Here is a 14,244-nt window from a genome sequence, read left to right as displayed (position 1 = left end):
ATATACCTTGCCATTAAATTCACATTAAACTCATGCTGCTGTGTAACTGTTACAAAGGGGGTGTGATGACAAATTTGATCTAGCACTCTTTTGACAATTGTAATCATCTCTTGTTATTTTGTTTGTTTATTTATTCATTTATTCATCTTTTGGAAAGTTACTGAAACACTGTCAGGGATTCACACTGAAAATGAACAAATCTTCTGGAAATATTAGATATAAAGAATACTATGGTCTGTATTTGATCTTATTTCAGTGGTAATGTTCTTTTATGTAAGCAATTTTGTTAAAAAAAAAACTTTTTTCAGGGAAAATGAATACGGTTCATTGATTTTTACCTTTTCAAAGACACCTGATCCAGCTGATCAAGGTCTTCAGGATTACTAAAAACTTCCAAGCAGGTGTGAGTTGGAGCTGGTTGGAGATAAACTCTGCAGAGCTGCGGCCCTCCAGGAACTGAGTTAGAGCATTCTCTTCGCACTCCATCACAGTAGGTGGCGCTATGCACCTCTGAAGTTGGTTCACAACCCACCATAAAATTAAAAGAAGAAGACGACGGACTGCAGTCCAGCAGAAAAGAAAGGTTTGTTGTTTTTGATCATTTAAAGCTGTCACAACTCGTTTAGACGATTGTATATAAAATTAAAATAATAAAATTACTGAAAGAAACGTTAATATGTTTTACCCAGTGATATAAACGAAGGTTATTTTGTGCATCTCTTTCACTTTCTCTATCGTGAATCATTTTTAAACACTAGTTCTACCATTGGCAAAGTAACTTAGTGATAAAGAAAGAGAGCTGCTTCTCAATTCAAGGGAGCATTTGAAGGCTGCATATCATTAAGTATGTCTAATTTAAGAAACCTGTAAAAAAAAACATGCCTCATGAGGTGTAAAATACAACTAAATCAATTCATTCTCAAAATGATTCACTGTTATGAATCTCCTGATGAAACCTGCTGCTCAAAATGAGAACTAGCATGTGTAAGGACAACAAATGATTTCATCAAAGTGTGATCAAATATAACGTACAAATATGTAAACATTAAACAAACATAGAAATATTAATCTTATATTTGGTGTTTTCTATTAATTTGAATGCTAGTTTGTTTTTATCTCTCTATATTTCTCTGACTGACTCCCTTACCAGTGTGCTGACTACTGAAATAGGGAGCGATTTAAAAACGCACCCAGAGGTTTAGTTTGTGTTTCTTTTTCTTTCTGCCAAAAACAGGGAAAAACTCCTGGAGAACTCGCTGAAATCGACTCGACGCTGTCAAGATGGCTTTTGTTGATGAGGACAGTGAAGACTTCTGGATACAAGAAACAGTTCGTATCAAACAAGAAGACACTGAGGAACAAACAGGTTGGTTTTCATTCTCAAGCTGAACTAAATCATTTGATCCTTATTAAAATGTCCAGCTCTACAGAAATGAATATGTTTATAGATGTTACGAGTGTCCAAATTAAAGTGGTTTATATCAGGGGGTCTCAACCTCCTTCTCGGGTCAATTTTGCAAGGCCCCCCTATGCCTGACATTTCCAATAAAAGTGTTTATTTTTAAACCTTATTTATTAACCAAAACATTTGTTTTGCCTTTTTATTCTTCTACTGCACGTTATAAAAAAAAAACCCTCCAAATTCAAACTAACTTTAAATTAAAGCTATACTTTTGAATTTAAAAGAAAACCCTCTGCTTGGTTCTAGCTTGTAACATATATACATATATATACATATGTTAAAAGCTAGAACCGAAAATATATATATATATATATATATATATATATGTATATATATATATATACACATACACAGATTCAAAGTTACTGAATTGTTTAATTCAGACATTCTTTACAACTTCAGAGTACTTTTTCTTAAGTAAGTGAACCTGCCAACAGGGAGATGACAAAAAACACTCACTAAACCTGTCCATTTGAACTGGACTGTCTGTTTGTATCTATTATAAAATAAACATACAAATGAAAAATACAGCAAATACATTTTAAATCTGTTGATGCTGGTGCTCATATGTGCATAAACACAAGGTCCACATCTATGGGTGAGCATCCATTATAAAACACTCACAGGACATTCATTTTGACAACTATGCAAATCAGGGCTCGACATTGAGGACTGTCCGATTGCCTGGAGCCAGCGTACGAGACGCTCGGGAAAGTAGACAGTATCATTTCCTATTCATAAAGAGTCACTTGCTTTATTCCTGAATGAACCATCCGTTCGAACAAATCAAATGAATATGATCCAGTAATTAAATCAGTCTCTTGCTGCCACCTGCTGGCAGATCTCTGTATTCAAAATTTTATATTTAAAACATTAATCTCAACATGAATTTATGAATTTGATTGCACGCATGGCACCTCTGAGCCTAATTAAACATAAAAAGTTTAAAAAAAATCATGGACAATGAACGGACTCTAGTAACATTGTTTAATTTTCTTCTTTGCAACAACATTTCTTTAATAGGAGTCCTCCATTTATGCATAATTAACTGGTGATCTGGGACAATCAACCTGGACATACTGTTGTGCATAAATTTATCACAATTATAATTTTTTTTTTTTTAAACTGTCAGTTGTATTTAAGGAAAAGTGTGTGCAAACAGTTATATTTTGGCTTTTGACACATTAGTTAAAATGTGGTTAAGAAATAGCTATTAAACCTTTTTTTTTTTAACCAATCGTTTTGCTAGATAAGACCCTTCTTTCCTCGGCTGTGAAAGTTTAGAGTCCTTTGAAGCTGCATTTAAACTGCACTTTGGAAGTTCAAATTCAGGGCACCATAGAAGTCCACTATATAGAGAGAAATCCTGAAATGTTTTCCACAAAAAACATAATTTCCTTACGACTGAAAAAAGAAAGACATGAACAAAGGGATGAGTACATTATCTGTAAATTTTTGTTCTGAAAGGGAACTACTCCTTTAACACAAAAAATAAATATTAAAAACAACTGAAGTAACATTTTTGAAAATGCACCTAAGAAGATCCTACTTTCGACTTGTATAAACAATTGTAATAACATGTATAAACCTTAATTAAACAATTTGATGTTCAGTTAAAAATTATTTTATTATGCTGTACTCACATTGGAACATTAATATAGAGGATGGATAAATCAAATTTAACTGAATGTTGAAGCCTTATGTTAAGGGACCCTTTTCACAAGAGTGTGATGACGTGTGATAACGGTCATCATCATCATCAGAAATCCTTCCCTGATAGCACACATATGTCTCAGATATGTCTATTTGACGTCTGCATTTACATCTGCAAGACAAAGTTTGCTCATCTGCAATACGTCTATTGGACATTTCCTATCAGATGTCAAATAGACGTCTATTAGATGTATTTAAGATGTTTATGAATCAGAATGAATATAAAACTGACATCTTACAGACATCTGCCAGACGTTTGTACACAGCAGATGCTTTCCAGATCAAGAGATCTTTAACAGACTTGCAGACGTACGTGTGCTATCTGGGTACTTTATTATATCACCTTTCAATGAAGTTACAAAAGATCTCTTGATCTGGAAAGCATCTGCTGTGTGCAAACGTCTGGCCAATGTCTGTAAGTTGTCAGTTTTACATTCATTCTGATTCATAAACATCTTAAAGACATCTAACAGACGTTTATTTGACATCTGATAGAAAGGTCCAATAGGCGCATTGCAGATGAGCAAACAATCTAAAAAATACATCTTCAAGATGTAAATGCAGACGTCAAATAGACATCTCTGTGATGTACGTGTGCTATCAGGGTAGTTAACGCTAATACGAGGGTGTTTCTAATGCCACATCTATGGGAGGTACTGTACATTTTACGTTGTTCTCGTTTTTATTTGTTGAGGAAAATGTCAATAGATTTCCATCATAGTTTTTGTTATTCAAAACGAGTTTTTGTTTCATTTTCGTTGAAAAAATTTCGACACAAATGATTCGTTAATGAAATTAACACTGCCTTCGGGTTAATATAGGATCTAGCAAAAATGTTCTATTTTCTAGATTCTAATGCTTTGATTCTTCAAGTTGTTTTGACGTCTGTTGTTTGTACTATTGAGCTGGAGTTCATTTGTGTTTGTCTTTTTCATTTTAGACATGACGGCACTGAAAGAGGAGAGTCAAGAAATGAATGCAGCAGAAGAGATGTCCATAAAGACTGAAAATACTTCCTCAGGAAATGCCACTCAAGGATGTCTTGAGCCTTACATATGTGGTCAGTGTGGAAAGAGTTTCAGATGCAAAAAACACATTTATCAGCACATGAGAGTTCACTCTAAAAAGATCGTATGTCAAAGTGAAAGATGCAAAATGGTTTTCCCAGACTGGAAACAGCTTAAGCAACATGTCAAAACTCACATCAGAAAAACAAAGCCTTTCATGTGCCTTTACTGTGGAAAGAATTGGAGGAAGCAAGGACACCTCACGGTTCACGTGAGAGTTCACACCAAAGTAAAGCCTTTCGCCTGTAAACTGTGTGGAAAGAGATTTGCTCAAAAATCAAGCGTTCCAGTCCACATGAGAACTCACACGGGAGAGAAGCCTTTCATTTGCTTGAAGTGTGGAAAGGCTTTTGTCGTAAACGCAAGTCTTAAAGAACACATGAGAACTCACACTGGAGAGAAGCCTTTCCCGTGTGAACTGTGTGAAAAGAGATATTCCAAAAAACAAATCCTTCAAGTCCACATGAGAACTCACACTGGAGAAAAACCTTACAAATGTCTTTGGTGTAAAGAGAGTTATTTCTATCAAAGAAAATTTAAAAATCATTTGCGAACTCATTCTGTGTCACAAGTAGGGCTGGTAACTACCGAAAAAATTTAAAGTCTCAATATATATATGTATATATACACACACACACACACACACACACACACACACAACACAAAAGCGCATTCTGTGCACGTCATGACATGCCATCTAGGGATGTGGCGGGATTTCGTGACACCAGATCTCGCGAAACGTAACAATATCCTCGCAACATTTTGCAGTGTTTACATTAGAGCTGCGCAATTAATTGTTAAAAGTTCGCTATTTCTGAGGACTTCCGCTCCTCCAATTAACAGATTGATGGACCATAACAGCCATTTAGTTACTTTGTTTGCCATGGTGTCTGCGGGGTTGTAAAAGGTAGTAAATGAAATGAGCCAAAATTAAGGGCATTAAAAAGTAATAAACGTCATCTGACGAGGTATAAAATTTTCGACACCATTTTTTTAGATACATTGTCAATTTGTGTTAAGTGCAGGCCTTTCTTCTAAAATTTGCATGGATTTATTTATTTATGCGTTGAGAGGTAGGACCTGAGGGATATCATGCGTGCGCAAATTAAATTTGGGGAAATGCAAATTTCGAACCTCTGGCTGGAGGACACAAGATTTAAAGACTGGCTTAGGCCAGTAGTTGACAAAAAAAAAAAAAAAAAATCAAATATATCAAATTAAGGCCATAAAAAGTTGTTCATATGTTAACCTGTCCTCTTTTTAAAATCACACTCGAGAATTTCGGGGTTCTTTTTTACCGCGGTAAACAAAAAGTAATTTTGTACCAAAATAATAGTTTAAATAAAAATATTTTTGTGTTTATTAAAGTTTTTAGCAGTTTTTAGTAGGTTAGTTATATTTTTTTAAATATATATAATATAAATAATAGATAAATATATTTTTAAATGGGTTTTATACAAAAACTGTTTTTTTTTTTAATGTAAAATTCACTTTATAAAAGACCCACATTTCACATGGTTTGGTGAAGATTTTTGCCCATCTTTTGGAAAATACAGTTGTTACGACTCCCTAATTTTGGCATCTAGGGTTTTGGGAGGTAAAATTTAAATAGATAAAAAAGAACAATCAAGCTCAGTACTTTTCTCTGCTTTGGAAGTGTGGATGTGTGAAACTAATAAAGAACAGACAGACAATCGGATTCAGACTTTACGTTTAGTGAGATTCTCTGTTATACACTTACATAGCTCTCAATAAGAATAATATCAATCAATCATATAAACAATAAACCCAAGATACCTTCAAGAAATCCAACGATAATCTATTTACAAATTATATACAAGTGAAAGACAACAAAAGTGAGGGACAAGAGCGGTGCTAAAAGAAAGAAAATAATAAAACATAAATCCTCTAACTAGCCCCAAATCAAGACTAAACTAAACAAAAGAAATGAAAGAAAAGAACATCTTCAGCGTAAAACGCCACTGACTACTCTGACTCACAAACATAAATACAAAGATGGGCATCCGCTCGATAACTAGTGTGTCTAGACAACTTTACCCTGCGTGTAGTAAGATGTAAGTCACGTGACATGCTGAGCTGGTCCCATCACCATGTGTCGAGGTAGGACTGAGAGTCGAGTCACAGCGCAAACGCGTCCAAATGGATAATCAAAACAAGAGTGAAGTTTAACAAGAGCAAACTCAAACACACGATAATTCAAATTCAGCAGAAATAACAAAACGAGAGCAAGACAAGCAAACGTGGGAGAGCAAACAAATGAAAAGCAATCGCTCCTCCCGATCTCACGTCACATCCACGTCTTTATACGCGCCCATTGACGTCTGATTGGTCCTTCAGGTGTTACTCAGGATTGATGATTGACGACAGCGCGATCCAACCACAGGCTCTGTGAGATAATAGAGAGAGAGAAAAAGAAAAAAACCCTCTCCCCGAGCAATAAGAGACATATCACAGTTTTAAAAGTAAAAATAATAATCACTTTTACCACTAGATGGCTGCAGAGCTCCACTATTTGCTATTTGCCCACCAGAAAGAAATCTTTTCATAAATTGTTTCAGTTGAGTTCAAAGCTACAAATTATGAAGTCACAATTCTAACTATGAAATTTATTTTTTGTCAAAGTTCAGCATTATTTTGCACTGAAACAAATAAGTTCTATCACATATTGAGTAGCAGTACACAATATGAACATAAGAATGCAACTACAGCAAATGTTTTTTTTTATTTGAAAAAATTATAATAGAGCAGTTTTGATGGTCTCACAAATGTATTTGTGTGTGTCCTGTGTATTTCATAATATGAAGATATGATCTCAACTGAAAAAAACTTGTGAAAAGATACCTTTCAGTTGGTCAAATAGCATAAAGCACTGCAGCCATCTAGTGGTAAAATATTTTTTTTCCCCTTTAAAACAGGATTTTCCAAAAGATGTGCAAAAATCCTAAACTAAACCATGTGAAATTATCCATGTTATCCCCATGAATGAAAGTTAGACGTGGGTCTTTTATAAAGTTAATTTTGAATAAAAAGTATATATACAAAAAATTGTGTATAAAAATATGTATTAATTATATAAAATTTAAAAAATATCATAAATCCTCCTAAAAACATTATAAACAGGAAAAAAAAATTAACTATTATTTTGTTACAAAATTGCATTTTGTTGCAGAGACCCCAAAGACCATGAGTGTGACTTTTTTTTTTTACACCAACATAAAATCATGCTATCATTCCAACTTTTTTATTTTTTATTTGTAGATCCAGAAAGTGTTGACAGTTTTACAAAGTCTTATAACTCTTGGACAAAAATAACTTTTTTATTTTTAGCAAAAGCCATTTGGGGTAAAAAAAAAAAAAATACCCCGAAGACCGCATAAGGGTTAAATAGTAAAAGAAGAGGGCTAATTATAATTTTAAGAAGCCTTACATTTGGAGACAGAAAGACAAGAATTGTGATAGGGCTGGATAAAACTTTTAAGAGGCAATGATGTCATTGAATAAATATGCACGCTGCACGTTTTAAAGTCAAAACGCGGCACTAATGTCTTTAAATGAATGTATCTGAAGGGAACCGACTGTCCTCAGAAACGTGTCGTCGGCATTTTCATTTCATGCTGATAAAACAGCGATAATGCTGCGTTGTGTACAGCCGATACTAAAATGTAAGCGCTCCTAAAGTGTGACAAAGAATTGATTTGCACGTCCAAATTTTTAGCTGTTTTTAGTCAAATATCGACCCATGTTTTTATGCAGCAAACATATAGAGCTGTAATGTGAAAGAAGTTAATGTGCTTTCTAAAAATCTAAACAATTAAGACATTTATATTTATGTTTTAAATAAATATAATACATTAGAAACTTGATTAATCCCTTTTAATGGTATAAAGGCTGAAATGCCATTGTATACGATTTTTTTTTTTTTTTTTGTCATTTTATGGCTTAATATTTCCGTACATCGTCCAACCACACTCATACTGTTTATTTTACTTGTGCAGCTCTTTACAAGGGTCAAACATCGCCTTAAATTGATATTTAAAAATTCTGCAGAATTCATTCCTTGATATTTGTTGATATTTGTGTATTGAAGTTAAAATAATTTTCGGGCTTCCAAAATCTGAAGAGTACCTGCCCAAAGGGCTACCAGAGATTTTGAAATTTTGTGAGCCCTGAAGTGCTGCTGTATCAGAATTAACATTTTATTTAGATATTGCAAATGTTTTTGTTTGATTCATATTTTGATTATGCAACTAATGGTGTTCAGTGACTTTGTTGCTTTATTTATGTTTTGTTTTTTTGTCAAGCAATGAATTTTATGTCAAATAAAGTTGGCCATAGAAATGAATAGTAACTATAGACCAGAGATCTATTCAAACTTTTTTGAACTTAGAGTTTTAAAATAAAATCAGTTGTTCACTGTATGTGTTTGCCTGTTGTTTTTGCAATTATTCTCAGAAAGAAATATTTATCAGCCTATATATCGGCTATCGGCCTCCAAATATAAAAGGGCTATCGTTATCGGCCAAAACTTCCATATCGGTGCATCCCTAGTAATTTTAACAAGTAACTTTGCCTTTTGTTGGTTCCCTTGGTTGTGTATGTTGCATAAGTTAGTTTGATCGTTATTTGTCAATTGTTATATCCAGCATTTCAAAGGGGGATTTAAGTTGTAGCCTAAAGTGGAGGTTGTACAGGGAAGTGTGTTTGCAGAGAACCGATTGGTGTATGGCACATAGTTAACGAGATATTGTGCACTTTATTAATAAGGCACTTTATTTTTCTTAGGGCCAAATGAGTAGACATGCCAATGACTGGTCAACATAGGCCCAAATTTACAGGCAGTGAAATCTGTCACGTACTTATATAATTACAGTGTAAAGTTGCACTTTGTTATTATCTGGTTGCTTCCTCTTTTTATTTTTCAAGGCCCAAATTGAACCACTTGGAAATCACGAGATCTTGTGCCACAAGATATCATTTTTTAGATTTTTTAGATTTTTTAGATCTTGATTTCCAATTTATTTAAAAAAATATTCATATATTTTTGCAATATAGTAGTCAACATTTAAAGGGAATCAAAAAAGTTAATCAAAGTCGTCGTAAGACAAGAATGAGTATTGTTTTGGTTTTAGGACATCTTTGATTAAAGGTTTTGATCCACTTTAAATGCTGACTACTTTAGATCCTTATAAGTATAGTTTACAGTAAAAAATGTTGAAGATTAGCGGACAGATTGTCAATTCATTATATGTGTAAAATGGTATTTTCAAGTGATATTATGTTTGATTGTGAAATATTTACTCACCACTTTAGCAAGAAGTTTGTCTGCTCTTCAGCAAAATGCTAATTAGCAGCACAAAACGTCACCAGGTGTTGTCACTAGATGTCACAAAAAAGTAAATCAATCAAGCAAGGCCGTTCTTTTATAATGCGTAAGACTCCTGTCTTTTAAACCTTGTCTTATCTAATGAATCTGCTTCTCCCTCTGACCCATGACCTATAATAATTCATTTGAAATTAATGATGTAAGAGTATGTGTACTCTGTAAAAAAGAGTACTGTTTGAAAAACTATTAGCGATGAACAGAGTAGTAATGAACAGACAAGCAAAGTGATATAGAATGTGAACCATCACAGTGCTGTTATACTAAATATCACCACTCTAAGGACAGAAATAATGATTAAGTATTGCAGTACGTCATGAGTAAAATCAAAAAATTATAGTATGATACTTACTGCATGGTACAGCATGCTTTGTGCCAACCACTTTCAGTTTTCCTCTTTTACTTGTGGGAGATCCCAGATTATTGCCAAATTATTCATCTGGTCAATTTTCCACTCCCGAGTTCAGGGACCACAACTCCACATTGTGTAAATGATTCCTCGTGGAAGATGGCACTCTCCCAGTCTATGTCAACATCCACATCCTAGGGATTAAGCATTTAATCATTAAAAATATCGAATTACATTTGCACACTATCTGTATCATCATAAATGAGTGAAATTAAAATCATTCCTACCTCTACATTATCAGTCTTTGGAATGTTGTTATGTAGAAGTCCCACGTCCTAAACTTGCTGGGGGCTCATATTTCCCTCAGTGTGAAGGGGGTGATGGTTCCTGTCCTCTACAAATGTCTGCAAGTTTTTGCGGAGATGGGGTAAAAACACAAAGTGGACGAGGAAGATGTGTAGTGTGTAGGTATCCAGCAGGCCATCTTCTTCAAGACTCTGCAGGACATCTTAATATGTGCATACTGCTGTCCACACATCACGCCAGAGCAGGGTCCCCAAACTTTTTTCTGAGAGGGCCACATATTTTTCTTTTCTTTAATGGGGGGCCAGTTTGTTTATTAAAGAAAGACCGATGGGCCGGACTGACTACTAGTAGTAGTAGTATTATTTTATTATGATTTTACCTGTATTTATTCTACCTTTTAATGCTAGAATAGTTTATTTTGTTAGGCACCACACAGACAACTCATAATTTATTTTCAAAAGATATACAGGTGCATCTCAATAAATAAGAATGTCATGAAAAAGTTAATTTATTTCAGTAATTCAACTCAAATTGTGAAAATTGTGTATTAAATAAATTTAATGCACACAGACTGAAGTAGTTTAAGTCTTTGGTTCTTTTAATTGTGATGGTTTGGCTCACATTTAACAAAAACCCACCAATTCACAACAAATCTCAACAAATTAGAATATGGTGACATGTCAATCAGCTAATAAACTCAAAACACCCACAAAGGTTTCCTGAGCCTTCAAAATAGTCTCTCAGTTTGGTTCAGTAGGCTACACAATCATGGGGAAGACTGCTGATCTGACAGTTGTCCAGAAGACAATCATTGACACCCTTCACAAGGAGGGCAAGCCACAAACATTCATTGCCAAAGAAGCTGGCTGTTCACAGAGTGCTGTATCCAAGCATGTTCTCAGAAAGTTGAGTGGAAGGAAAAAGTGTAGAAGAAAAAGATGAACAACCAACCGAGAGCACCAGCCTTGAGAGGCTTGTGAAGCAAAATCGATTCGAGAATCCACTGTGTTTTTTGAATCACACGTCAAACTCTGCCTTCATCATTTTCAGCACTTCAACAGACTTTTCAACTGGAAATGGGGCCACTGGGTTCTCAGCTGAAAACTTTGGGTAACTGGAAGATGAGTGAAGTCTTGCTTTCGCACCTGTCCCACAAGCAGTGCAAGTTTCACCTTAAATGCTATTGAGTCATTTTGTCATCGCTCTGAATTTTCTAGCTGCCTCGCGCATCACCTGTTCGATTGCGATGACAGTATGTTAAATGTACCAATCTGTAGGTGAATTTAACAAGTAATTAGGCTATATGATAATAACTGAGGTAAATTTTAGTTAGAAAGCCAACCTTTATAATCAAATACCGATATGATAAAAGTAAAACATATATTTACAACCTCTAATTTTCATTTTTCCTTTTCAAAATATGTTTCTGGCATTGTTCAGAGGTCCGGTCCAAATGTGGGGGTGGGCCGCATTCGGCCCGCGGGCCTTAGTTTGGGGACCTCTGCTATAAACCATTACTGTTTATTTGATTGGAGAGAATACAGCTCCGCACCTCTTTTGTCAATGACTGTATCACACCCTCCACCAAACACAACACACTACACCACACCCAGCATTTAGGACGCTAAAGGGGCCTCCTGCACCCACCAACCAGCCAAAAAATTTGGCGGCCCTAGAATTTATTTCTGGTCCCTAGTGCTTCCTCGTTAGTGGGAAGAAAACTTTTACTAGAGTGAGTGTTTAAGAGAGAAATCTGAGGCTTAAATCTGCACAAGAGTCATTCAGAAGCTTCAACTGAAGATCAAAGATTTCAAACATTCTTTTTTATGCTAATGACTCTGTCATTGTGACATCATACTGTGTATGTCAATCTGGCAGTGTGTTCTTCATGAGCAGTAGTAATTTGTCTCGGACACCACAAATTGAACTCATTACTAGGCCCCTTGCATTGCTATAGTGCACTGAATGCTGGATGTGGTGTAGTGTGTTGTGGTTGACGGGGGTGTGACAGTGATTAATAAAATTGCTCCAATACTTGAACACACTGATGTCACGATACTGTGCTGGGAGGAACGACAGAAACGTAGATCAAAGGAACAGAGTTTATTAAAGTTCAAAGACACAGGGTAAGCCACACAAGGAAATAGGGAAGACAGACGTATTTTACGATAGAGACCCAACAGAGACAGAATGCACAGACTTTGATTTTAATATATGGGGTAACTGGGGAACACGGGTGCACAGAATGACTAACTGGACTAAAGGAAAGGAACGCAACCAAAAAAGGGCACACAGAAACAAAAACAGGTCCATATTCCTGGCATATCATCCCCCTTCTGGAAGGCCCATCCTTGCACTGATGGAACAACAGGAGGAGAATGGACATCCTGGAGGAAAATGATTAACAGAGTCCAAGGTGGAGACGACGGAGGGAGGAGCCTGTCTCTGTATGTCCTCGTGTCTCCTTCCCTTTCTCAGGGACCAAGGGTTGTAGTTGTAACCCGAAACGGTGATGTTAAAAATGCGAACAATGTCCTTTATTGTGCTTCAACCAAAATCTGCACCTTCTGTGAGATCTCTTTTCAATTCATGATACAAATGTGAAGTTCTTACATTGTAAACAGAGCAAACACATCCATATTATTCCTTACTCTTTTATGCATTACCGTGTCAACAAGCTATATTGTGTTGGACTGAGCTTAAAGTGTACTATGGACAAAACATAATGCTTTACATTTGAATGAGAAAGTTCCATTCTATACATTTTGTTTTAAATTCACTCTACACTAAGGGGATCTGTTGGGCTTCTCTCTATTATGAATTTTCATGTGCCTTTCAAGGCTTCCTTTTAGACTAAAACGTTTCCCACACTGTTTGCATGTGTGAGGCTTCTCTCCAGTATGAACAAACATGTGCCTTTTAAGGGCTCCTTTTTCATTGAAACTCTTTCCACACAGTTTGCATGAGTAAGGCTTCTCTCCAGTGTGAATCATCATGTGTCTGTTAAGGCTTCCTTTTGAAGTGAAAATCTTTCCACACGGTTGGCAGGTAAAAGGGCTCTCCATGGTGTGAATTTTCTGGTGGACTTCAAGGTTTCCACTTAGAGTGAAACTCTTTTCACACTGTTTGGATGTGTAAGGCTTCTCTCCAGTGTGAAGTCTTATGTGTCTGTTAAGGCATCCTTTTAGAATGAAACTCTTTCCACACTGTTGGCAGGTAAGAGGCTTCTCTCCAATGTGAATCATCATGTGTCTGTTAAGGTGTCCTTTTAGGATGAAACTCTTTCCACACTGTTGGCAAGTGTACGGCTTCTCTCCAGTGTGAATACTCATATGCGTTTTAAGGCTTCCTTTTTGAGTGAAATTTTTTCCACACTGAACGCAAGAAAAATAACTCCTAGTTCCTGTAGTTTGAGCTCTTTTTTGTTTAGAAGTCTTTTCAGACTGTAAGGAACAAAAAACCTGATCTTTCTCTTCAGATTCATTCAGATCTTCTCTCTCCTCTTTCAGCGCTGTTAGGTCTAAGGTGGAAAAAAAGGAATAAAAGTTAACCCCAGTTTAGTGGCACAAAACAATTAACATCAAAACATGTAGATATGTAAAGCATGTATGCTAGAGCCTATACCAGGGTGTCCAAACCTGATCCTTCTCAGCCAGTACTGTAACAGTCACTGTCTGTCACAGGTTTTGTCAGAGTCTTCTGTTTGACATGTTCATACTTGCCACTAGAGGGAAACGTGTAGCTCAATCTGTACTAGCTAAAACAGGAAGTAGTAGAGTAAGTGATAGGTTCTGTTTGTTCTTACCGGCTGCATTCGAAACCGCATACTTCCATACTATATAGTAGGCAAAAAGCAGTAGGCGAGCAAAAAAGTATGTTTGAATGTTCAGTATTCATAAAAGAGTAGGCGAGAATCAGTAGGCGAGTGCACTAATTCTCGCGAGAT

The 14,244-nt window shown here is 35.7% G+C and overlaps 1 protein-coding gene across 1 annotated transcript; it reads left to right on the top strand.

The window, feature by feature from the left end:
* The first annotated feature begins 553 nt into the window (after positions 1 to 553).
* On the top strand, positions 554 to 8,671 carry LOC141325606 (uncharacterized). Its single transcript, XM_073834384.1, has 3 exons — positions 554 to 583; positions 1,251 to 1,366; positions 4,116 to 8,671. Exons 2-3 carry the CDS (start codon positions 1,282 to 1,284, stop codon positions 4,841 to 4,843), a joined length of 813 nt encoding a protein of 270 aa, XP_073690485.1. The 5' UTR covers positions 554 to 583; positions 1,251 to 1,281; the 3' UTR covers positions 4,844 to 8,671.
* Positions 8,672 to 14,244: the final 5,573 nt, after the last annotated feature.

The sequence above is a fragment of the Garra rufa genome, chromosome 2, assembly GCF_049309525.1.
Source record: "Garra rufa chromosome 2, GarRuf1.0, whole genome shotgun sequence".
In the NCBI taxonomy this organism is placed as follows: Eukaryota; Metazoa; Chordata; class Actinopteri; order Cypriniformes; family Cyprinidae; genus Garra; species Garra rufa.
Note: the sequence above shows the minus strand (reverse complement) of the source record. Positions and strands in the feature narration are given on the sequence as shown.

Coding starts and splice junctions, on each gene's coding strand:
- LOC141325606 (XM_073834384.1), top strand. CDS start 1,282: ATGGCTTTTGTTGATGAGGACAGTGAAGACTTCTGGATACAAGAAACA. Junction 1,367..4,115: donor AGACACTGAGGAACAAACAG/GTTGGTTTTCAT, acceptor TTTTCATTTTAG/ACATGACGGCACTGAAAGAG.